The sequence below is a fragment of the Aptenodytes patagonicus genome, chromosome 7 (assembly GCF_965638725.1).
Source record: "Aptenodytes patagonicus chromosome 7, bAptPat1.pri.cur, whole genome shotgun sequence".
Classification (NCBI taxonomy): domain Eukaryota; kingdom Metazoa; phylum Chordata; class Aves; order Sphenisciformes; family Spheniscidae; genus Aptenodytes; species Aptenodytes patagonicus.
In genome coordinates, this window is record NC_134955.1 from 65,056,471 (window position 1) to 65,081,085 (window position 24,615).

The window sequence follows — 24,615 nt, forward strand, 5'->3', positions numbered from 1 at the left end:
TTCAGTGTCAGCCTACAGCGCACTGGTTATAATCAACTGGAAGTGAAACTATTTAAAATGGGTTTTGGGGGAAAAACATTTAAGTTATTTTCCCAGACTTATTTTTTTGGTGACATTTTGAGATAATTTCATGAAAGCACCTCATTTAATATATTACATCAGCTCAACAATTTGATATAACTGTACATAATGAAAGGAAATTGCAGGCTATGAAATTTTCTTTAGACCTTTTAACATTGTTCAATTTTTTTTCCCCCTGCATAGGTTCTTTAATGGCAGAAGAACTGAATATCATGTCAGCAACTGACTATTAGTTCTTGGCAGAAAGGTTTGCATGGGCACTTGTGACAACCTGGCAATGAAATAATGGTTTGAGTTGGCTGACTTCTACAGAGACAGAAGCTTAAATGAGCTCCATCTGAAAGTAATTGCTTTCGAAATACAAAATAATGATGGCAGAGGAAGAGAGGAGAGTGTGTGTGGCTGTGCGGCGAGGGGCGGGGAGGATCCGTCGTTTACCTCTGGATACAGCACTGCTGCGAGAGCTGTAGCTGTGAAACTGGGAGCCGTAGCACAAGTCTGGCTCCACAGACACAGCTACGGAGAGCGGCGTGCTGGCTTACAGGCTGTGAAAGCTGCCAGGTCTGGAAGCGCTGCCAGACCCGCGTGTCTTCAGCAGGATGGAGCCTGGGCACTGCCCCTTGGGACTGAGGTCGAGACACTTCGGTATGGAGCTGGCGTATCTTGACCCGTATCTGAGCACAGTGTGGATGTGTGCTACTGTGCCACTACTAAAGAGTGCCAAATCGTAAGCTTTGACTTTCCTAAACCATGTTGCTAACTTTGCAAGCTTAACTGTTTCACAGTTAATGTATTAATTTAGTTTAATATCCTGGAAATAAACCAGGCTTTTTTTGCCACCATGATTGGGAAGAAGCTGTTGGTTTGCTACAGGGGCTGTCTTTCTCTGAACATAAGAATGCAAAGCAACTTGCTTCATAAATCCCCCTGCCAGAAGATGGGGAATATGCAACCGCCAGTGGTGACAAGTGTAGAAAAGCTGGGAGAATTCTCACAGGCTAATCATAAATTCTATTTTCTGTAGGTAAGGATTACAGAAATGGGCTAATTCCTGGGTGATTTTCACTGCAACCAAACCCTTTACTATCGCACTGAGCTCTCCTCGATGGGCACCTCCCTCTCCAGCACTGCCGTAACTCCCAGTTTAGAAAATCAGTTCCAGGGTGGGGAAATCGTTCAGCATTTTGACCTAGTAATAAGCACTAGTTGCTTCAACTTTGTATTCTTCCTCCAGGAAATTAGAGTCGGTTGCAAAGGAAAGGATCTGTGCCACCAAACACAGGCTCCGCTTCTGAATTTGTCAACGCTTGCTCTGACAAGCAAGAGTGGTCACGCTTCTTCTGACGCTGTTGCGTTAGCATGCAAATAAGTTGACTTATACAGGAGCGGAGAAGTCAGCGCTGTTGGAACACACGGTGGTTGCCTGCCCCCCACTAGACACACCGATAGCCCCTGCAGACATTGGCAAAATTTTAATGACAGTACTTGAACTGTACAACCGAGAAGCAATGGCAACGCTGACTGTACACAGTGTTTCTCTAGCCATTGCCCAAGTGTCAGTTTCATTTTAACGATGAAGCTTATAAAAATGCACCATTCTCTCCCAAGATACTGTACACTATTCAGCAGGTTAAAAACTGAAAAAAAATCTTTCATTAAAAAAGTCATTACGTTATTTGTATACATCAGGGATAGTCTACATAATCATGTTCATCTAGAAAATATGTGCATTATAAACCACTTCCATGCAATGCCACAATTTCGTATTTCAAAGGTGGTGTAAAAAGACAACACAGCAGTCCTAACCACTAGAACACTATATGTAAAACAAAACAAATGTGCATCCTTTTATTGAACGTGTTAGATGAATAAAATACAATAACAAAGATTCAAAAAGATGTAGATTTTTTTGTTTCCACCAAGTGACTACAGTACCAAAAGCTACAGGTAACGTGAGTGTGTGCAGTAATCATTTTAGGCAAAAAGTGCCTCTTCAACTGCTGGTTTGTCGTGCTAACCCGAGACAGACTGCTGTGTTTAAGATGACTGTGATGTGGTTTCTGCATCTAATAACTCAGTATTCAATCACCTTGCAAGCTTGAGAGCACTGCACCTATAAAATAGTGGATCTATTGCATCAAAGTATAAAGTGTGTTGCTTAGAGTTTAAAAATCTATAGAAAAAGTTTGTTTTCCGTACAAAATCCTGAAATTTTGTCAAGATATACATTTTGAGATGTGAAATTTAGCACATTCCCTGCGACAGGGCAAGGAGGCTATAAATGTGAGGCATTATTTAGCTGCAGCAGTGACTGCACAGCACAAAAGTTTCTGTATTTAATTATGTGATGTCACTGCTTGATTGATGCTAGCAGCATGAAAAAAGCACCGCAGAGAGTGTGTTTTGGTATAACTGAAGATTCTCGGGCTGCTTTCTAAGTTGGTGGAGGCCCATTGGTGTATCGCAGCATGGGATAGAAAGAACGGGCAAAGTTGTTTGCCTGGGTGCAGCTGTAGTCTTCCTCAGAAGATGGAATCATGCAAGCCAGAAGTAAAAGCAGTAGAAAGAACAACTGAAGAGGTAAAGCTGCTCGTAATACACGGTAAAAGAAGGAGGGAGACCAAGGAATTGCTTGACTAGGTTGTGGATGGCTTTCACCTCTGAAAAGGAGAAAAAAAAGAAAAACAAAATAGAAAAAGAAAAAAAAAAGGCACTTCAGAGTTTGAATTAAACAAGTCCTTTTAACTCCCTCTCTAGGGTCCCCCCTACCCTTCCAAGATGCAGGGCTGCGTATCTACAGGAGAATGCACTGCACATGAAACACTTTAACTATAACTTGAAAGCGTGCAAGACTGCTCAGTGGGAAGCCAGCTGCTGGCTTGGGTTTACTGTCCTTGCTACTGAAGAAGAAACATTTCTTCGTAATAGCTTAGATCAGTGGGTTTTTACCCTATTTTCAGATGCAAACTTAAGTTTTCCCAGCAGACAAACCAACCACTCTAAATACATGTTGAAGTATAAAGGAAAGCCACCGTTCAGACTGACTGGGCTCTTCTTTGCCTTGGCATTACTGAGATCTATCCTTTGAACAGACCCTAATGTACTGGGGGTGAAGTTCTCCCTTTGTCCTTCATGGTCTGTTTGTAGTAAGTGGCTCTAAGCTGCAAATTTCTTTGCCCAGGTATGCTGGTGGAATTAAAGGAAGATTTAAAACGAAAATATTCCCCCATTTGGCACAAAAAATATTTTCTCAAGAGTAAAGAAAGCCAAGGTTGCACATTGGTGCAGAGGTCTAGGAGCAGGAGTGCTAAAAGAAAACCATTCACCAAGGTGCAGCCCAGAGCTGGTAGGTAGAGGAGACGCTACAGGTAGGCAGAAATCACCTCCACCTGCATGTCAACCTATGAGGAACAGCTGCCCAGGTTTCTGCTGGCACTCAGCTCGCCCCTGCCGTTTTCACTATCCTTCAAGAGATCAGGCTAATATAAAATAATACCTTGGGCTGCTGCTGTTTCTGCCATCTGCAGTTCTCCTTACGGTGATCTGTTGAGAGAAACAGCTTTTAGTACCCAGCTTTCAGAAACTACAAGGAATTTCTCTTTCTCAAAAAAGACAGTGGTAGACTTTAAAGTACTGTTGTAAATTCTGTAATAAGGTACATGCATCTAAAAGGTAGAATCATTACATTTGAGGAACTTTCAGGCTAAATATGTCAAAATATGCTATATGCTGATAGCAAAATATTAGAAAAAAAATACTTGCCTTCTTCACAGCAGGGCTGGATTTCGCTGCAACTGGATTATAGACTCCTGAGTCCAAGTCATCTGGAACTAGCAGGAATGCTCTGGTATCCTAAAAGGTAACCACACCTTCCTCTTTAAAATGCACGTTCAACACTCACAACAGATGAAGTGCAAAGAGCCATCTTTCATCGCCTCTCTGCAGGTGCACAGCCCATTGCCTCTTTAGATGCGCATAACCAGTGGTAAACATGCTCCAGTTCTCCAGCACGAAGAAATGTTTTACTGTGCTCAACCCGGAGGAATTACAGTGGAACAGGTGCGTACAGGTATTAACCTGAAAATATCTCTACCTGACAGCTCTCAGGATAAGCAATGTATTGCTATGACTACAACTCCTATGTGTTCGTTACACACTCCTAGCGTGATACTTGGTACGGATCATAGGATAATTCAGGTTGGAAGGGACCGCAGGAAGTTCATCTAGTCCAACCTCCTGCTCAAAGCAAGGTCAGCCATGAGACCAGACAGAAAGCCTTACTCGAGGCTTTATCCTGTCTGCTCTTCAAACCCCTCAAGGATGGGGACTGCAAACCTCTCTGGGCAATCCATTTCAATACTGTACTAGCCTCGTGGTGCTGAAGTCTTTCCTAAAGGCAGACTTAATTGTTCTTTTTTCAGCTTATGAAGGCGGAAGTACTTAAGTTTTAAGTCAGTCTTTTATAAATACCTTTACTCTTAATATGTTATTACTTTTCAGTAAGAAAGATCCATGAACAAGTATTTGAACTCTGACTCACCAGATTTCCTTGTATTGTTTTTAAGTCATGTGAAACTTGTTCAATAAGCTGTTTCAGTTTCCTTCCAATTACGTGGACCTTCTCATCAGCTTCAATGTAATCACCATCTGATTTAAGCAGCAGGTAAGCAGTAAGTTCTTGAAGCGAGTTTACTTTAAGCTGTTGTTCCAGCAGCTCTTTCTCCAGTTGCTTAGAACAAACAAACAAACAAACAAACAACAGTGCAACAGACTGTTACTCTCAACTTTAAGGATGTTCTCATAAAAGGAGGAACTCTGGAAGGCTTTAAAGAACAACTCAACCTGCCTGAGAATCCGCAATACACAGGAATGGCTATTACAGCTACATAGGAAACGAAGTTCTCTTGAAGAGATGGGTTGTACCCGCTTGAACTAACATTTAGAAATAGTTCTAGCAGTAATTAATCCATATCGAAAAGACATTAAATCTTGGAAATTGGAAGTCTTACTGCAGCATAAAGACTGTTCATAAGGAACTTAATTATGATGCATAATTACAGGAAAAAATTCCTCACATAGGCAATGTCTTAGTCCATTTCAGAAACATGCCACGTGCCTGAATACAGCAGGTTCAAGGACAGGATGCAGACATCTTGAAAAATAAATATACTGAAATATATATTGAAAAATAAACATATTGCTCTTCATTTTGTGGTGAGAGCTACTGACTCACTGGAAGAGCTGAAGTGCTGTAGTCAAGACTACACTTACCATTAGCTCCTTTTGGCATTCCAGTATTGTATTGAGGTCAGCGTTTGGATCTGTGATTTGTGCTTCATTCCTTCGGCTATCAGCACTTGCTAACCACAGGATTAGTTTTTGGCTCTGATCATGGAAGTCCTAGAGAAACAAAAGATTTGCACATAAGAGAAAACACACTTTTGCTGTGCTTTCACCTGGCTTTGCCTACAAACAAAATGACCAGCCCAGATTAGACAGAGCCAACAACAAATTCATGATTAGTGAGGCTACAGCAACCTAGTTAAACTATTCCGCCTATGTAATAAAGGATATTATGCAGTTCAAAGATATTTTTACCAAACCCTTTAAACCCAACAGAGTCAAGTTTATAAGAAAATTAAGGGTCTCGGATTCTGAGCAACCATTCCACTAATGTGCAGGAATTCTTGGTTTACAGTAAACCCAACCTCTGCCCTCTCCCCTTATCTTCCCTGCAGTAGCACCCTAAAGAGGAGTCTTCCCTTATAAGCTGGCATGTGGTATGCACCTGGCAATGCAGTACGGCTTGCTGTAAACCTTTCCTCCAGTTGTGCAGTGCATGAGTTGCTTTCTCCCAATGCAAGTTCACCTTCCGAAGCCTGTTCTGAAGTTCTTTGAACTCCGTGCTATCCGATTTCTGGAATTCTTTGCTGCTCAGGTTAACAGAAAGCACCACTGCCTTGTAGTTATCAAACGCTTTAAGCATGTCCTGGTAGAAAAAGCAGATTAGGAGCTTCTATGAATGATGAAAAACATGTTGTTTATTTACAATAAAACTACACCCTCAAAAGAATCACAGGTATTGCGGAAAGCTGTTTGAATCTGGTGGCTTTTCAGATACTGCTAAGGAACATACTAAGGTAGGTGGCCTTTTTTATGTTATTTTTTTTTTTAAAGCAAAACCCTTCACTTTGAAGAAAACAAATCTGGTTGGGCCTGTGCTTCTCCCTAAGTTACAGGCATTATGGCTTAATCCACATCTGCCCTTCATTCCTCTGAGCTGTCTCTTGCCCTGACATTTGGACAAATATTCCCACAGGTCATCACATGGTATTTCCTCTTGATGTATAAAGGTTTTGCTGCCTCAGGATCCTAGAATAATGCTGAAAGGGACATCTGGAGGTCTGTACTCCATCCTCCTGCTCCAAGTAGGGCCAACTTCAAACTCAGAGCAGGCGGCTCAGGACCTCATCCAGTCAAATTTTGAGTATCTCGCAGGATGGAGATTCCCCATCCCCTCTGGGCCCCTGGTCCCGCACCAGACCACCCCATTGTGAGAAATTCTTTTTCTCCTCTCTAGTCAGAGTTTCTGTCAGCCCATTTCTCTGACTTGTCGAGGTCCCCCCGAATGGCAGCCCCTGCCTGCTTTCCTCCCCTCCCTTAAAATTGCAGGGGGAAATAATAATGGAATTTGCGAAGTCATGGCTGTATCACCTAACCACCTTTATGTTAAGGTAGAGCCTGTATTTTTTAAGGTTTTTTAAAAAAAAGAATGCCAAACAATACCTCGTACCCTCAAGAAGTTTACAGTTTGAATCAAGGGTACGCAGTCTTTTTCAAGTTGTGGGCTCCTGCAGTAGAAAAGTAAGAGCTGCAGGATGAGTCCTGCAATCAACACAGCTCAGATTGCTTTTCTTAGCAGCCTTTGTAACTAAGAGTGTCAATCTATATATTCTCAAGATCTGTGTCCCACTTGTTGAAAACTGCTACTCTAAATTACATTTCACCCAACAAAGAACCCTGTCTCCCTCCTTCAAGCAACAACGTTTCTTTCAATATCAGACAATACAAACGGTCCATCACAGACTTCTAAACACCGGTAAGCCAGTCTGCAGCCAGACTGGCTTTATCCTTATCCAGGACAATTGCGATGTCCTGACATCTCATGAAATTCACGTCTTAGAGCATGCTGGCTCTTTTAGACACCTATAGAAAGCCAAGCTGTCTGAAAAGGAGATTTACAGCCAGCTGGACTCCTCTTAAGAAAATGCAGAAGAGAGAAGGAAAAGTGAAACTCCACTCCTTGAAGAGGTCAGACACCCAACTCCAGCCCAAAGAGAAGCACCTCCCTCCACTCCTGAGGCATCACCGGACCTCTCCTAGCGCTTGGTGCCTAAGCCAGGTTGGCTGATGGAATCAGAGTCGTTCTTACTGGAGTCACACACTGGAGTGCAGAGTCATTCCCCCTGGCCTAATGAATACTCAAGGACGTGTAGGCTTAAGCATACTCCCAACATGCCTAAGAAATCCCTCCTCTGTCTTGCAGAGTGTCTTGTTTGTGAGCATCATCCCGAGTGTGATGCCAGACTGACCAGTAGCCTCAGGATTTGGGTGACTCCATACGAGGCTGCTGGCAGAAGGGTTAGCACACAGGGATTTTGCACTCCCACAAGTGTTAGGAACACTTGCTCTGTCAGAGTTCAACCTGAGGCATTTTGTTACCTAAGTCCTAGGGACCTAGCACTTACATGTACCCTGGTAACCTGCTGGTTCAGCTTGCAGACCTGACTTAGTCCTACTTAATTTATGGAAGCTGAGAGTCACAACAGGCAACATAACATGACCACACATGCTGACAAATGTTCATGTTATTGTCTCTCTAACTGTTCTATTACTTGGCTGAAGATTAGGAGAGACTGAATTTATTTTGTTTCTCGTTTTTAACGAATACATTCTATTCGATGAGAAATCTGCATTTGCTAAGCAAAAAAATGCAACTGCATGTTTTGAAATGATGTATCCTTCAACTATAGGACAAAGGTGCTGTTTAGAGCTAAGATTTCTTGCAAACACCATACTGCTAAAAACCACAGCTTTAGAGCAGATCTTTCTCAGTCTCCCTGTTGGAGCTACAACACCCCCCCCCTTCCATTAATTCAATTAAAAAAAAATCAGCCTAGACTTTGTAGCCTGTAGACCAGGCTAATTTTCAAGCCCTTTCTGGTTTGCATAGAGGGGAATGGCACAGAACAAGGAGAAAATGCCAGTATCACCGCTCAGAACACCCAACCCCTCCAAGACAAGGCCTGACCCTAGGCATCTGGGGAGTCTAAGCCTTCATCATTTAGCTTTTTTTTGTTTGTTTTCTAAAACAAAAGGCCTAAAAAGAGAAGTTTGGGGCTGAATGCTTTGTTTGAGTGCAAATAAAGTGTCTCTGCAAAAAAACAGAAAGGGAGAGGTTTTTATTTCAGCCTGGCTGCCTGTTGTACCTAGGCATATTGCCTGCAAATCTCTGCATATGAAGACAGAAGCACCTTGTTTCACTACTCTCTTTAGTCCTCTTAGCTGAAAACAGCTTAGCTCCTCTGTGGCATACGCACATTGTTATTAGCATTCATGCTGCCAACAGATCCTAGGAGCACAAAGGCAATGATAAAGAGCATGAGCATCTTGAAATCCCGCTTCTCAGTATGCCATAACTTACTTTCAATTTCTTGACCCTTTGTTCCAACGCCTGCATGCTGGTTGGAGGTTTCACTTTTTGCAGCTCTTCCAGCTCCTCCTCAGTTTTATCAAGCCAAGCAGACACGTCGCTGATATCTGAGTTCAGCTGCTGCCACTGCTGCAATTTCTGTTTCATCCTAAGTTTATTTCTGAGGTCTTGAGCTTGGATGAGCTCCCACCTACCAATAATGCCTACAAATGATACAACAACACACATTTAAATTTTCAGTAAGGTGAAGAGCGCATAAAACAGATGCAAGGAGTTTTACGAGTAAATTATTCTCCAATCTACTCAAGGCCAAATAATTGCTACCATGTACTGCTGTTATCCAGACACATTTTTTCTTGAGATTCTGCAGTCTGTAAGTTTCACATTACTAGTCAAGTTATCCACATAGTAATGCTACCCAGGATTTTAATCACATTAATTGAAGACATTTTAATTCATCTGGAAGAACAGAGCAAATTTAAGGAGACGGAATTCAATGAGCCCAGTTGTGATTTGGTAGACACCAAAATTCATCACGGGACAAAGTATGATCCAGCAGTTAGGACTTGGGTTTGTGTTTCATCAGTTCAGTGCTAAAGGAGATGGAGATGCCACCTGTGCGATCACTAACACTATTTCTGGAACCACGTCTAAGCCCTTCTCAGAGCTTTTCCTATTCATGCCATGTATGGGACTCAACCCTGGTCTATTTGTGAGACCAGAGACATAAACTAAGTAAGCTGGTGCATATAGCTGCAGTCTTCTTTTTATCACTTGATTCGCTTTTGTGATTGCAGTACAGATGTGTTCTTATTATAATCTCGAGCACCTGAAACCAGGAATGAGGTCTTAAAAGGTTAAGAGAACCAGCTTGTTGGCCTATTTGGAAGAAAGGACCACAGTGAAGACAGTGAAGAACAGAATACATTACCAGCTTTGACAAAACATTTCTGTAAATGGGAGCTGTAGCATCTTGTTATAAGGAGTACCAATAACTGAGAAAATGAACTGTAGCAATCTTACTTTAGACAAAGAGACACACTTCTTCCGTTTGAAATCTGATTAAAGTCTCTGAAGTATTCAGTATCACACAAAAGTGAAATTGTTCCCATTCATTCCAAGCAGCCAAGAGATAGAAGTATATTATGAGTGATAAAAATCTCAATTCTGGCAGAAAATGTAAAAGCTTAGAACAGCAAACACAGGTTGGACAGTACCAGGTGAGAAGGCAGCTCAGTGAATCTTAGCAAAATACATTAATTTAGAGGATAGTGGTTTACTTCTATTTTGATCCCAAGGCAAAGGTGCTGCCTTCATGCCATCTCTGCTTTGTCTCCCGCAGAGTCACAGGACAAACACCACAGCACCAAAGCCACTCCTAATGCTCTGTACCTGACGGCTTCTCTGCAGCTGCTATATTCACAAGCTCTTGGTCATCTTGGGGTTCTTCATCACTCATGTTAGCAGACGTAATTTTCTCCTTGTTGATGCTGCTGCTGCTTGCAGAGCTGAGCTGCTTCACCTGGAATGACATTTTGGTGGGTGAGCCCTGCAGGTTAACAAGCCATCAAAGGTCAAGCTTCATTTGTGTTACTTTGGGGTGGCTGGGCTGCCGCTCAGCTGTTGCATGTCAGATTTAGCACTGGGCTTCTGCATCTTTGCTAACCGTTTATACTGGCTCTCTATGCCTTCTCAGTAAACAAGCACACAGCACAGTGATGCTAATTATTTCAAGACTGGACATGGCAAATTAATTGCTTTTAGCACTACATGTACCAGACAATGTACAGTTGCTCAGGCTCTTTGTTGGATTCCGGGTCTTGGCAATATTGACTCTAAGGCTCTAAGACTGGTTTAACGATGACAAAAGCAGCCAGATACCAGCACCATCTTGTGCCTGGAAGAGTAGTGACAACTGGTCCAGATCCACCGAGTCTGGCAGCTGCTGGTGAAGCCACGGCTGGCAACCAGCCACCAAGGCTGAGGTACCAATGAACAACAGCCATTTTGGCACATTTTTTAGTGCTCAGAAGCAGATTAAATGGTGGGTCGCATGCTAGAAAAGGACCCTTCAAATCGGTCTGCTTAGGAAAGGGAGATATGTCAGTAAATATCAAGGGAAGGTATTCACACGCTCTCCTTGGGGGGTTTAAATTCTCCTAGACTTGTCCTATGAGGAAGTGAGTTCCTCCAGACACTAACTCTGATCAGGAGCCTAACATGATTGTTCTGAGTTGCTTTAAAGAAGCTTTTCTAATGAGCGGATAGAGACTCTTACTGGTTACCTGAGCCACCAGAAATAATGTCTAAGTTTGCATAAAGCAAACATTCCCCCCACAACTAATCTTTTCCTTGAGGCTGAAGGAGTGAAGAGGATGTAGTTACACAGGAACAACAAACAGACTGTGTAGTACGGGTTCAGTGCCCACAGAGCCTCCAACTCACATAGTCTGGCTTATAGGGAGTACTTGTCTCTGGACCAGACAACACATTTTCAACCAACTCTGCCTGGTTGTATCGGTGTTTCCTGCAGACTGGGCTATCTGGAGAACGCCAAGGATGAGCTTCTGAAACAGACTTTCCTGAAACAAATAAAACCAAAACCATATGCCATGAGTGCAAAATCCCATCTCCACAAGGAAGCTGTTGCTTTGTATTAAGTTAGAAAGCGCTCTAAATAAAATGGCATCAAGTTATGGCATAAAAATGACAGTTTTGCAGCTTTCCTTGCAAAGCATGCACATTTGCAAAACATCAACAGTGTTTCAAAGGTAATGAGATGAGAGCCATGCAGTTATGGGACATTCTGTTTTCTTCTGGAAAATGCTTGAATACAGGTATGAGTATTCAAAAAATAAAAGAAAAAGGCTGCACTGTGGTTTTGGAATGTTTGCATCTCAACAATACTATCACACATCTGCAATGCATTTCAGTAGCGACAAGTATAGACATGTCCTGATTTGGAGAACGTTTGGTCTGGATTTAACAGACAGGACACACACCGTTCTGTCATGCACAAAACACAAAAAATACTTGCAGAGTTGGAACTATTTCCTTCAGTTATTATGCAATCAAAATTAGAAACAACCAAAAAAGTGATACTACCCAGAGCAAACCACCAAGAAAGTACCAAAAGACTTTGGATCAATAAAATGAAATGCACATTAACCACCTTGGCATTTACCAGGCAAAATCTAAATGGTATGTTCTTGACTGCTTCGTAATGTACATGTGAATACTGCAGCGTAAGAACACCATGACAGGATGAGACATGGTGTCCACACAAGGCAGGAAGTCAGACATTACATATGAGAGAGGTTGAGGAATATAGCGTGCAGCACAGGGAGATTGCCATGTTCAGACACATGCATTAGCAGGTGCCTACCAGAAGATGCTTTCAAAGTTTTTGTGGTCATTTTAAGATATGCCTCAGGATTTTCAGTGATTTCTACATCTGAAAAAAGAATAATGTCATTTTCCTCACTATTCAATATTTTCCAACTATTAAAAACAACTGAAACAATGAGGGACAGCAAAGACAAAGAACAAAATAAGTTGTTCGTACTATTTTCATCAAACATTCTTAAAAAGTAAGGTTTCTAAAAACCTTATGGTTCTGAAAATATAAGCTTGGTTTAGACAATACCATTCTCTTCATCAAGACATCTAAGAGATGAGACTGCTCGCATCTATTAATAGTACTTGAGAACCAATCAACAACATGGGAGCAAGACCTCAATCCCCCTCCCTTCCCACACAGGGACATCCTGCAGTTGTCCATGTCAAAACAAACAGCTGGCAATTGGGTCTCACCTGACAGAGCACTGTAGTATGTTGCTTCTTCTTCGTCTTCGTGAGAGGAAGAACCTCCCACATCACCTGTGTGATCCCACTCGAGTGGGATGGAGTCAACACTGACAGGGGTTTCACAGCCTGATCTTTCATGACCTTGAGTAGGGGGCATAAGGTGGCAAAGGGACTGTGGTGAAGAGGGCCCCTCACGGATGGCCTTCTTATGCCAGGGATCATTCTGGATTTCTCTGGAGTCTTCTGGATCTGTCTCATTTTCAGAAGTCTCTTTTTCATCATCCAATCCCTAAAAATAAATAACAATTATTGCATATTAATAAGATTTACAATAGATCTACACTGCTTAATGAGCTAATGATTGAGCCACACTAGGGACTGTTTTGCGGTCGGCTGCAGTAATAGAAGACCACGTGCCTAAAATTAAAGGCAAGCATAATTTCTGCCTTCTTCCTTTTTTGCCAAAATAATCCTCACATTAGCAGCTACCTCCCCTCTTTCAAGACACTCAGCCACCACCATAACATCTCTCTCTAGTTTGCAGGGAGGGGTACCCAGTTCCAAATGGACTGCACAGGTCAGCAATTAAATGATGCTCAGGCAGGGGTGAACAGCTACTCGTAGATGATCATGTTACTTCCTCTACCTGGTTTTTTAGTAGATGTTCCTTCTTTTTGAGCCAAAGCAAACTGAGAATCAGCTAAATGTTCCCACTGAAAAGTAAAGAGCATGCTGTTCCCCATTCAGGGTTCCCACAAGAAAGTGGACAGATGGAGCCTCACAAAGAAATCCATAGAGATATTCTAAGCACGTTATTGAAAATAAAGAAAACAAAGTGATATTAAAAACACCAAAAAAGCTTTTGAAGTCCTCAAACCACTACTATCTAAATATTAACCCTGTGAATTACTTCCATGCTATTATCCAGATTCTGCAGATGGAGACCCAACATGAGAGGCGTGAGGAGACAAGACTGGTGACAAAGATTTAGCAAAGCTGGCACAACTACTGAGGAGCTCCTGACCCCTTTGAGCTCAAACCACTCAGTCAAGCTGCTAGTGATAAGCAATGAGCATTGCAGTTCAAACACCAAAATCTTGCCAAAGCATCTAAACAACTGTTGCTTCTTACAGGATGCCTTGAAGTCAGTCTTTGATGGAACCGGGCAACTCGCCCAAACACTTCCTGACAGTATCTATGAAGTTCTTCCAATTCATCTTCAATCAGGGTAGCATCCAAAGGCTCACTCTTCTGAATCAACTGCTCCCCAAAAACGATTAGCTGATCAATCTTATTGGTGTTTAGTGTTATTTCCTGCTGGAAGCCCTATTTGGAACATACAAGAAAAATAATTACTTCCACAACGTCCCTTTCCAGCCTAAGGTTTGTCCTTCCTTTCTTGCACACTGCAGTGAAAGAAAAGCAGCAATTGACATTGTTGTCTAATTTCATTTGGCAAGTATCTTTTTACTCAAGAGGTCCAGAGGTTTGTTTTATTAGCAGGATTACAGTTCCAAATGAAGTGGCATTTTCCACCCATGTGTACATCAATATCATTGCAGTGTCCTGAGCCTGCAGGGGATCACGGTACGAGAGTTCAGCTAATCAGAGTTTATTTTTCTGTTGGGTACACACAATCTTTTTCTCAGTAGCAAGGAAGTTTGGCTGGTTGGACCTCCAGCCTACACAACAGTAAATCTACATCCCAAAACAATTAACAGTGCAGGAGGAAAGGAGAAACGAGCATATGAGCAGGTAGCAAAGAGCTAGTATGTTCTTTAGAATCATTGCACATGCCTTCTGTCTTATTTCTGTTTGAAAGTCCCAACTACAAACAATGCACTCAGAGGAGAGATCCTACCTTAATGCCAATTTAAAAAAATTCTCACCCGAAAAGAACACCTGAATTTAGGAATGTAGCTTTTACTGTTAACCTGCATATGCTCCTTTCTAGGCCAGATATCACTGCCACTGCCACTCGGTATTACGAGAAAATGGCAGAATAGAAGTGAGCTTGAACACTGAATCTGAATTTAAATACTGTACAGTTTAATCCTGATTCAGAGGATAAGTCTTAACAATTTACTGATGTCTTAAAATAAATATAGCCCTACAGATCCGTTGACTGTTGTGAAGTTCCAGAAAAGTAGATGATTCTGTCAAGAGAGGGCAGCCCAATAGGATCTGCTGGGCTATATTAAACAACTGCTTTATAAGGATACGTACATTTAACTGGCGCATTTTGTCATCAAAGTTACTTTTTGAGAAGTGCTCCACATTTGTCAGCTGGAGGTCCATTTCTGTGAGCCAAACAAGGATGCTTTCCCTCGTCCCCTCAAACTCATCTCTCCGATTGGTGAAGTGCTGAATAAGAAGAAGGGAGCCAGCGTTATAAGACTTCAGCTACTAAAAAAGATGGTCACAGGAGCCCTCCGAAAACAGCGTTTTGTTTCAAAACTGCTGTTCATCTTAAAAGGCCTTCAGGGAACAAATGGCAGCATGCCATGTATAAAAACTGTCCCCTTCCTATAGTGATGCTGGAACAGTGTCCTATGTTACTACACTATTCGTATGGGAGAGGGAATAAAATTTCATCAGTACAAGATGCTTCTATAAAATTATATTCTTACTTCCACACTGTATACCTTCTCCTACATCATTATACCAGTGTAACAGTTATTCGGACTCAGGTTTAACATCTAATTTGTTCTAAATTTAGAAGACAGACAGACAAAGGAAGCAAGCCCCATCTCTAATTAAAGTAATTAAAACTATGACATTAAAATCAGTAAAACAATGGAGAACCTGGATCATGGATGACCACACAAGTGTAATTAATGCATCATTTGGCGTGGAAGCCAGGAGGAGCTCTCTCTGCTGCCATCTCCCACAGAAGCTGCTAACAGACATGCAGCTTGCAGTGCCCCAGTTCTCCTTGGTGGATTTACTGTTCAGGAAGGGGATTATATAACATCCCAAACACAACACCTCCTGACTGCACAGATCAAACCCCATCAGCGCTCTCACAGCCTCATCCACTGACTTTGGGGATCCAATAGTTTTCCCTGTCAACTGCGTGCAGCACTGTTGTATTTAAAAATCAGGCAGTAAGAAGTTTCCTCCAGGGCACAGCACAGAGTATCTGTCCAGAGATCCGTTTAACAAGCAGGACACTTCTTTGAAGTGTCACAAATACACTCTTCGACAACAATCCTCTGTCAGGCAGAAAGCACAGCAGGAGCTGGTGACAGCAGTATGCCTCTCCATCACATCTCCATGTTTAAAGCCTTGTAGATGAATCATAACTTGGCATAAAGTAGAGCTGCGTTGGAAACTCCAAACCGTATCTGCACTGGGGCCCTTTTATCTCTCTGCCTCTTATTTATGGAAAGATGCAAGTGCATGAACGCATCTACCCATGACAAGACTGGGTAAGAGGAGAGTGGGATAGAAGCAGTAAGGCCTGCAACGCACCTTAGAATCATAGAATAGTTTGGGTTGGAAGGGACCTCTAAAGGTCACCTAGTCCAACCCCCCTGCCGTGGGCAGGGACAGCTTCAACTAGATCAGGTTGCTCAGACCCCTGGCCAACTTGACCTTGAATGTCTCCAGGGATGGGGCATCCACCACCTCTCTGGGCAACTTGGGCCAGTGCCTCACCACCCTCAGCATAAAAAATTTCTTCCTTGTGTCTAGTCTATATCTACCCCCCTTTAGTTTAAAGCCATTCCCCCTTGTCCTGTCGCAACAGGCCCTGCTAAAAAGTCTGTCCCCATCTTTCTTATAAGCCCCCTTTAAGTACTGATAGGCTGCAATAAGGTCTCCCCAAAGCCTTCTCTTCTCTAGGCTGAACAACCCCAACTCTCTCAGCCTTTCTTCAGAGGAGAGGTGTTCCATCCCCCTGATCATTTTCGTGGCCCTCTTCTGGACCCGCTCCAACAGGCCCGTGTCTTTCTTGAGCTGGATGCAGTACTGCAGGTGGGGTCTCACCAGAGCAGAGTAGAGGGGCAGAATCCCCTCCCTCGACCTGCTGGCCACGCTTCTGTTGATGCAGCCCAGGATACGATTGGCCTTCCGGGCTGCGAGCGCACATTGCTGGCTCATGTCCAGCTTTTCATCCACCAGTACCCCCAAGTCCTTCTCCTCAGGGCTGCTCTCAATCTCTTCATCCCCCAGCCTGTACTGATACCGGGGGTTGCCCCGACCCAGGTGCAGGACCTTGCACTTGGCCTTGTTAAACCTCATGAGGTTCACATGGGCCCACTTCTTGAGCTTGTCCAGGTCCCTCTGGATGGCATCCTGTCCCTCTGGCATGTTGACCACACCACTCAGCTTGGTGTCATCTGCAAACTTGCTGAGGGGGCACTCGATCCCACTGCCTGTGTCATTGATGAAGATATTAAACAGTACTGGTCCCAATACGGACCCCTGCGGGATGCCACTCGTCACCGATGTGCATCTGGACATTGAGCCGTTGGCCACTACCCTCTGGATGCGACCATCTAACCAATTCCTCACCCACCGGGCAGTCCACCCATCAAATCCATACCTCTCCAGTTTAGAGAGAAGGATGTTGTGGGGGTGCCGTGTCAAAGGCCTTACAGAGGTCCAGATAGATGACATCTGTAGCCCTTCCCTTGTCCACTGATGTAGTCACTCCATTATAGAAGGCCACTAGGTTAGTCAGGCAGGACTTGCCCTTCCAAAATTTGTACCCATTCTTCCCTTATGCTTCTTCAACTACCAAGAATCCGTCTACCAAGGACTTGTTTATGCCATGTACTTGGTGACCTTTCCAGAGCTGCTCTTCTACACTGGTAACTCGAGACAGAAACCAACACAAGATGGTTGCTCCAGTATGTGTTTTGCCCTTGGGTAATTCCTACAGAAACTTGCAGGTGCTCCTCACTTTCTCACCCCACCATGCAATTACCTTGAGTCTCCTCAGAATGGCAGCGACTCGTTTCTGGAGATTATCCCAGCGCTGGTTGCCTTCATGTACCATCTGCTTCAACTTGCTGGCTGAGTCGGTGCGGTTCTCGCGGGCGAGACGTCTGTACTGCTTATTGATCAGCTCCAACTGAGTGAGTCGTTCATGAATTTGCCGTTGGAATGCCTGCAAGGCAAATCAAGGAACTCGGTTCTCTTGCAGATAAGGGAAAGGATGTGGATGATACTATCTATCAAGAGAGATGACGATACCCTCCCCTTAAAAACAGACCTTCTAACTGCAAAATTAAATCCAGAGAAGGATCCATATTTTAAATCATCTGCTCAGACTTAGCTTATTAGGAAAAGAAGAAGAAGAAAAAAGCGCAACCCACAAAGGTCTCCTGCCTATAAAAAGCAAATCTTTAACTTATAAGCAGGATCTTGTCAGTTCACAGCATTGGATTCTCCATATTAAAAAAAATTCTGGAGATAAATAAATCAGCCAGATACGTAGCAGCCACACACTGGCCAATTTATATTCTCTATACCACCACTGCTGAACTGGTGTTTTTCAGTGATCCAGGCAATTCACACAGACAGTAAGTATTTAGCAGTCTGACCATTCAGCCTGCTGCTGAGCATAAAAAAATGGAAGTTAAAAAATGCACCTCAAATTTCTTCAGCTCCTCCTTTGCATGTGTGTACAAAACCTCTGAAGAATTAGGCTTAGCTGCTGTCCTTTCAGATGATTTTAGCCAATCTTCAAAGCGAGAATAGTCGTCCAAAAACCGCTGCCACAGGCGCCAGGTTTCCTCGATTCTGAAAGGGAGATGCAAAAATGGGAAGGTTTTATCACAGGCTAACTATTAATTTTGGATTTTTTTCTTTTTCAAAATTCAGCTTGTGGCAAAAGCTACAGTGTTTCTTCAAAATACTGCCACAGGCTTCTTTAGGAGGGGTAAGAAAAAGATACTTACTTCATTCGCCTTTCCATAGACATGGCGCAAATGTTTCTCCACCGTCTGTCCAAACTCCTGGTAGTTTGCTGGATGGAGTCACACTCTGTCTCATTAGCACACGCATCTGAATCGTGTAGCAGGACTTCACAAATATTAAACACGGATTCCACCCCTGCAGTGTGTTGCTCTATGTCTCGTTGCAGATCCTGCCATTGGCAAAAGAATAGCTTGAGTAGAAGGAAACATGCACGGCTAGACTTCAGACATACCCTTTCAAAATGCTGCAGAGGATGGGGAAAGAGCAAATTGTGTGTCAGGAAGAGCTTATTTAGCTTTAGAAAACAGACTTGCAGCATGAGCTGTGCAGATGACAGACTGACAGGTCAGGACAGAACTGCCATGCAAAAAGGGATTGTCCAGCTTTTGTTTCTCAGTGAAAGCTCAATCTTCTCATTAACAGTCTGGACAATTTTAATGTGCATTCAAAATCCAAACCTTACACATACCGTAAACACATCCTTATTAATTTTGACAGTACAAGATGACAGTGTCTCATATCAGCTTACTACACTGTAAGACTTGACAGAGAACTCATAGTACAGTTCGTGTACTTTAGCGACTGTCTGATCACGGGCTGATATCACGAAACACAGAAACACAGCACACAAGTAGCTGGTGTTACACTACTTTTCTTACTCCTTCTTGTAGAGCTCCTGTTTTGACAGACTATTTTAAAGGGTCTGGCAAAGACCCTTTGTCTAATCTACACGACAGGTTTCTTCTCCAGAGCCTGCATCTCCAACATAGTCTGGCCTCTCATTCTGTACCTATAACTACTCCTAAAGTTAATGTAATTGAATAACAGAAAAAGAAAGCCTTATCTAAATATTTCTTATTGAAAAGGCAGCTCTGTACAATGCTACCAACTGTAAATATTAATGAAATGACAATGCCCACTACATTCCCATTTTGGCAATCCATTTCTGGCTTTCCTAATGAAGGATACAGAGACTTTTGCTTGAATAATACTAGAACAACAAACACAAATTAATATTTTACTGACAACAGTGAACAGGAACTCCCATTAAATGGTATTACTGATTTCAATGAACAGATGAAGCAGAATTGGTTTTGCTCTAGACTTGCAAAACCAAAACGAAATAAAACAAACAAAAAACCCCAAAACAGACACAGCTTGTAGTAAATAAAAAAGGAGTTGAAGGAAGATCTTCCCAGAAGTCAATAAACTGCAAGGAATTGAGTATCACCCAGTGGCAGTCTTCAGTGGTGTTACATGGGTACCTGAAAGCGCTGAGCCATAAATGGTCAAAATTTGGCTTGTGGGATTTGTGGTAATGTACAGCTTTAAGGAATGTAGAAGCCAAAATCCTTACACAGATGAGAGACTGCCAGAAGCAGACCCAACATAATTTTTCACAGCTTATTAAGGAGTCACAGCTGTTTCCTGAGCAAGAGGCAGCAGTGCCTTTTTAACACAGGCTCTACGTCTGAGAGCAGGCTCTACCCCACTACTGGTACCTGGAGAGACTCTTCTGAATTCATTAAATTACACTGGATTTACAGCTGTATTAGTGAAAATGAGAATTTGGACCAGAGATTACAAATCCACCATACTTGCACTATGGTAATGTTGCTGACACAATCTCATTACTTTTGGTCATGCCTGGATTCATGGAATAACCCTAGGCAGAATCCTTGCTGTTTTCCAAGCTGTTATTCCAAATGACCTGACTGTATTATGGCGAGACAAACACAAAGAACTAAGTAACAGGGCCAGGAACATACATTGAGCCCCAAACCAGTACTTTTCCTTCAGCTCTGCACAGCATTGCCCAGAGAGCTTAAACAGACTACACACTGCTAGACTTCTGCATTAGTGAAACAGCTTTGAAATCTTAAAATTAGTATTATTCATGTTTTAATCTTCATCCTTTAATTGAACAAACATGCCATAAAACATCTCTGTGGATGCACAATGCTTTTAAATGTCATTATTCAAGACTGAACAGGTAAAGCTTTTCCAGTCATGGATGTCAAATAAAAGAAGCCTGTAGGGCATATTTCTCACCATCACTCTGCTCTTGCTGAAATAATTGTTCAGATAAAACCAGGAAAGATCTTTTTACTTGTCGCATTCAGATAAAGGTTTCTCTAATATGGAGCAAAAGAGGCTTTTTTTTTTTTATTGAGTTCTTTTTAGTCAGCAGAGTCTTCTCACACTCAGCCTGCTAAAAGGTTACAGTAGAAGGAATCTAGAGGTGCCCAGAGGTCTGTGTTTGAAACAGAATCCAAACAACAAAGCAGTAAGTAACTCTGAGTAGCAAATGATGGCTCTCACAGCGAGCTGAAGCTTGAATGCTCATAATAAAAATAAATTAGTTTGGACACAATTCCTTTGTGCCCCAGTTCTTCTCTGCCTGGCAATTTAACACAGACTTTGAGAATGCAAAAGGTTTGGATGGGGAGAAAATATCTCCTTGTTGTTTACGTGACCATTCACAATGCAGATGAAACCATTAGAGGCACTGGGCCAAGGCTTCTGGTATTTGACCAACTCCTGCAGTGGAGTCGGTGGGAGCCATCTCCACTCCTGTAGCAGAGAGGCTGGCCCTTCCCGCGATGTCTGGGACATGAGTGGATGGAGAGCCATATCAACCAGCAGAGAACATAGCCCTCAGGTCTGGGTTACTCAGGGATCTTTCCTTAGACACGAAAGCAGCAGCCAGAGAGAGAGAAGATGGGAAAGATGGGAAGAACACCCATAGGTGTGTTCTTAAAGGCAGATGCCATAAAGCTTCCATGCTTCACAGCTTCATTCTTGATCCTCAGTTTTAGGGCAAATATTCTTAACTTGGCCTTCTTAACACAAAGGCCAGATGACAGCCATGGTCATACTCAGCCTTCCCAGGGAGGCACTTTGAACCTGGGCAGATTTATAGCACAGCCCTGAGCAAAGGCTGACTCTACCAGCAAGTCTGTGCTTTGGAGAAGTTCCTTTACCTTCCCTTGCTGCTGGAGAGAGAAATTTACTCCAGGACTATCCAACTCATCTCACACTTCCACTTGGCTGGGATAGCTGGCACGTTCAGCTGTGCCCAATCCTTGCCATCTCCAGCACTTAAAACTAGCATAGATCCTTAAGATCCCCCTGGTAAGCCACTGTCTTGGATAAATGCCTACATGGACTTAACCAACACCCAACGGTGCTAGGCTGGTTCACACTTATGCCTCAGCAGGATTCACGCACCATCTCACCCAATGCTGGGGGGATCTTCAGAGCCTGCCTACTGGATCAGGCCTCAGTCAAAGGTATGTTTGCACAAGTCCACCCTCCAAAGCTCAAACATCCTTCTCTGCCAAGCTTGCTCTGCTGTCTGCAAGGAGGGGAAGAGAACTGAGCTAGTGAGGACAATACCTCAAATCACAGCACTTAAAACTGTCACAGCCAGTTTGCAGGAGACCCGGCCTTCACGCCTTGTCAGCCTAAGTCATCCTCATGGATTTTGCCTGCTGTCTGTGCCCTGCCCACTCCTTATGAAGTCTGCTGTACTTAACTGAGCAAACTATCAAATGTAAAAATGCTTTTGTTTGTATTTTGCATGTTTTCCTTGGGTGGAGGGGGGAAGGGAGAAGTGGGGGTAAGTCAACACAATACTGAAATTGCAGCAAGCAAGTAAAAATTTTCCATGTAATGCATCTTGGCAGGAACATGCCATGAAAAGCAAACAGTTAGAAGGCCTTGCTAAAGAAAAGAAACAGGTGATCTTAAACCAGGACCAATTGTAACCAGCAGCATCTTAGCTCATATACTTTGGCTGCTGCTATTTCCCACCTGCTGTTCTGCCAGTCTCTTCTGGATTTCTTGGTCATCACAGATGTCATAAACAACAGGCTTGGAAAGCTCAGACTCAATCCGGGCCAACCAGGTGCGAAGGTTACTCATGTTTTTGTCCAATAGTTGTATAAAAGCAAATGTTTCCTTCAGTTTCTTCACCCTAAGCAAACCAGGAAGAACATTTTGTTACAAAGATCTGCAATCAGTGGAAATGATGTTAGCAGAAGGTGATGACAGGCATGGCTTTATGAAGCACTTACTGTTGCACCAAGCTGTTGCCTGTAAATCAGAGCCATGTTTTAGTCAAAACCTACCTAAATTGGCTCAGCAGGCCTCTGCTCTACAGCTGCAGGAAGGTCTTGTGTGAATTCTTTAATGAAACTATATGAGCAGAGTGAATTTTTGTAGCCTCATTCATCTGCTAGTGAGCTCTTCAGTCAGTTCTTGGACATTTGTCTAAATGGAAGTTTGTACCGTAACATGCCGCAGTTAAACTAAAATGGTTATCTATGGTCTGATTTTCCTGCTGTGAATTTCCTGCTCCTTCAGTGTCTTCTTCAGCAACCAACAGGCCCACCCTAATCAGCAAGGTACTGCTCCGCCAACAGAGGCAGAATTTGCCCAAACTACAGGTCCAACACCCTGGGCAAATGGTTGCTGGCAGGAGAGGAGAAGGCCTGAACAATGGCCACTGTAGAACTAACAGCACCGTGACATTAAAAGCTCTTCCAGACAACACACTGAAATGTGCAGAGATGTGCCAGACTCTCCTGGTGGGTGAGAATGAAAAAAACAATCCTGAAGAGGGAGAATATCCAAAGGCTAGAGAGAGTTGTACAGCAGACAAGAAAATGAACCATCAAGACCATTTACTTTTCTTACAGCTGTTTGTAGCACAGCTCTCAAACTGCAGACAAAATTCTCTTTATTTCCAGCCTTTACAGCATATTCCCATTTCAAAACCCCTTATCAGCCCCTCAAATTATCCAGGTAGCATGTTTGTACATTTTGGCAAATTTGTCCCCATGTGTTGGAGGAATATCTGTTAAACTACCTCACTGCTCTCAAATCTTTCCTTGAAATTCTCATTTATTGCAATTCCCAACAAAAATTACTAAAAAGCCCAACACCTGAGTGACACTTATCTCTTCTGACTTCAGATTGATATTGGAGTTTGCCATCTAGACCTTGGTAGTTAATGGAGGGAAAAAAAAAAATCTAGAACATGATTTCCATCAGACCTGTCTTAAACATCCAGACCACAAGATGAGAAACTGTACCAAACTGTACCAAAACCCACGTATTTCTCTCCATGAACTGCAATGGTCTACCCTGCAGTACTATAAACATCAACACTGCAGATGCTAAAGTCAGGTGACTTCCACCCCCGTCCTAGGGAGAACCCACTTCTTAGCCAGCATTGCTTCCCTGTGCTGTCCTCCTGGCTGCTTGCATCCCTCTGATGTCTAGTTCTGTCCCTGTGCCTTGGGATGGATTTTTGGACCTTGCATGTGATTTTTAAAATGCACATTTCTGAGTTAAACTCTAAGTTACTGCCTGGTCTAGCAACTACCCAGATGAGCCTTATTATCTAAGTCAAGTGCAGTGCAAAAAGTTAAAGTACGCATCGTGAAAAGGCCAAAACATTTCCCATTCATTAGCCACCATAACTGGGAACTATCACCAGCTAAACAAAACCAGCAGCTGGGACTGGAAGGGCAGCTTGTACAAGGGGATCACTGCATGTCCCAAATTCAGGGGACTGTTGACGGGTCTGAGATGAACCCTAACGTACTTGGCAACACCAGCGTTGTGCAAGCTAGGACTGGGGCAGGGTGGGGGTGATGTAATCTCATCTGCTGCAGGCAGGGACAGATTACACCAAGACAGAAGTGCCCTGACAGGGTACCTGGCTGCTGGCTTCATGCAAAGGACCTGCCCCTCCTTGCAAGAAAAACGAGGAGTTTCCTGGCCCACCGTCCTGCCTGCTGCCAAACTATCCCAGCAAGTTTTAGAGGAGAGGGGTCCAAACTGCCTGTAACCGAGTGGCTTTTGCAGTTGCCTGTTGCAGCATACGATACAATGACAGAAGATACGCAGGACAGCTAATCCATAATGAATATGCTACTCTGTAAGCAACAACTGATCTTATTAGCAACCTTAAGGTAATCAAAGAGGATACGTACGTCAGCTAGACACTTGATTTAAGGTAAAGCACTTATGGAGGAGATGTGGGAATGATCCTGCTGGATTTGTTCAGTCCTATT

General features: G+C 43.1%; 1 protein-coding gene across 2 annotated transcripts in view; it reads right to left on the minus strand.

Annotated features, from left to right (window-relative positions):
* Window positions 1–1,538: 1,538 nt before the first annotated feature.
* The window catches only part of SYNE2 (spectrin repeat containing nuclear envelope protein 2), a 205,929-nt gene continuing 182,852 nt past the window's right edge, over window positions 1,539–24,615 (minus strand). For both annotated transcript variants that reach the window (XM_076345620.1, XM_076345619.1), the window contains exons 101-117: window positions 22,346–22,508; window positions 18,511–18,698; window positions 18,202–18,352; window positions 17,535–17,717; window positions 14,828–14,965; window positions 13,733–13,927; window positions 12,608–12,890; window positions 12,180–12,248; window positions 11,240–11,376; window positions 10,187–10,316; window positions 8,786–8,997; window positions 5,870–6,070; window positions 5,353–5,481; window positions 4,622–4,810; window positions 3,844–3,933; window positions 3,578–3,624; window positions 1,539–2,741 (exon numbers count right to left, since the gene is read on the minus strand). In XM_076345620.1, coding sequence (XP_076201735.1) covers window positions 2,516–2,741; window positions 3,578–3,624; window positions 3,844–3,933; window positions 4,622–4,810; window positions 5,353–5,481; window positions 5,870–6,070; window positions 8,786–8,997; window positions 10,187–10,316; window positions 11,240–11,376; window positions 12,180–12,248; window positions 12,608–12,890; window positions 13,733–13,927; window positions 14,828–14,965; window positions 17,535–17,717; window positions 18,202–18,352; window positions 18,511–18,698; window positions 22,346–22,508 — 2,731 coding nt within the window. In that variant the 3' untranslated portion in view covers window positions 1,539–2,515. The remainder of the gene's footprint in view (window positions 2,742–3,577; window positions 3,625–3,843; window positions 3,934–4,621; window positions 4,811–5,352; window positions 5,482–5,869; window positions 6,071–8,785; window positions 8,998–10,186; window positions 10,317–11,239; window positions 11,377–12,179; window positions 12,249–12,607; window positions 12,891–13,732; window positions 13,928–14,827; window positions 14,966–17,534; window positions 17,718–18,201; window positions 18,353–18,510; window positions 18,699–22,345; window positions 22,509–24,615) is intronic.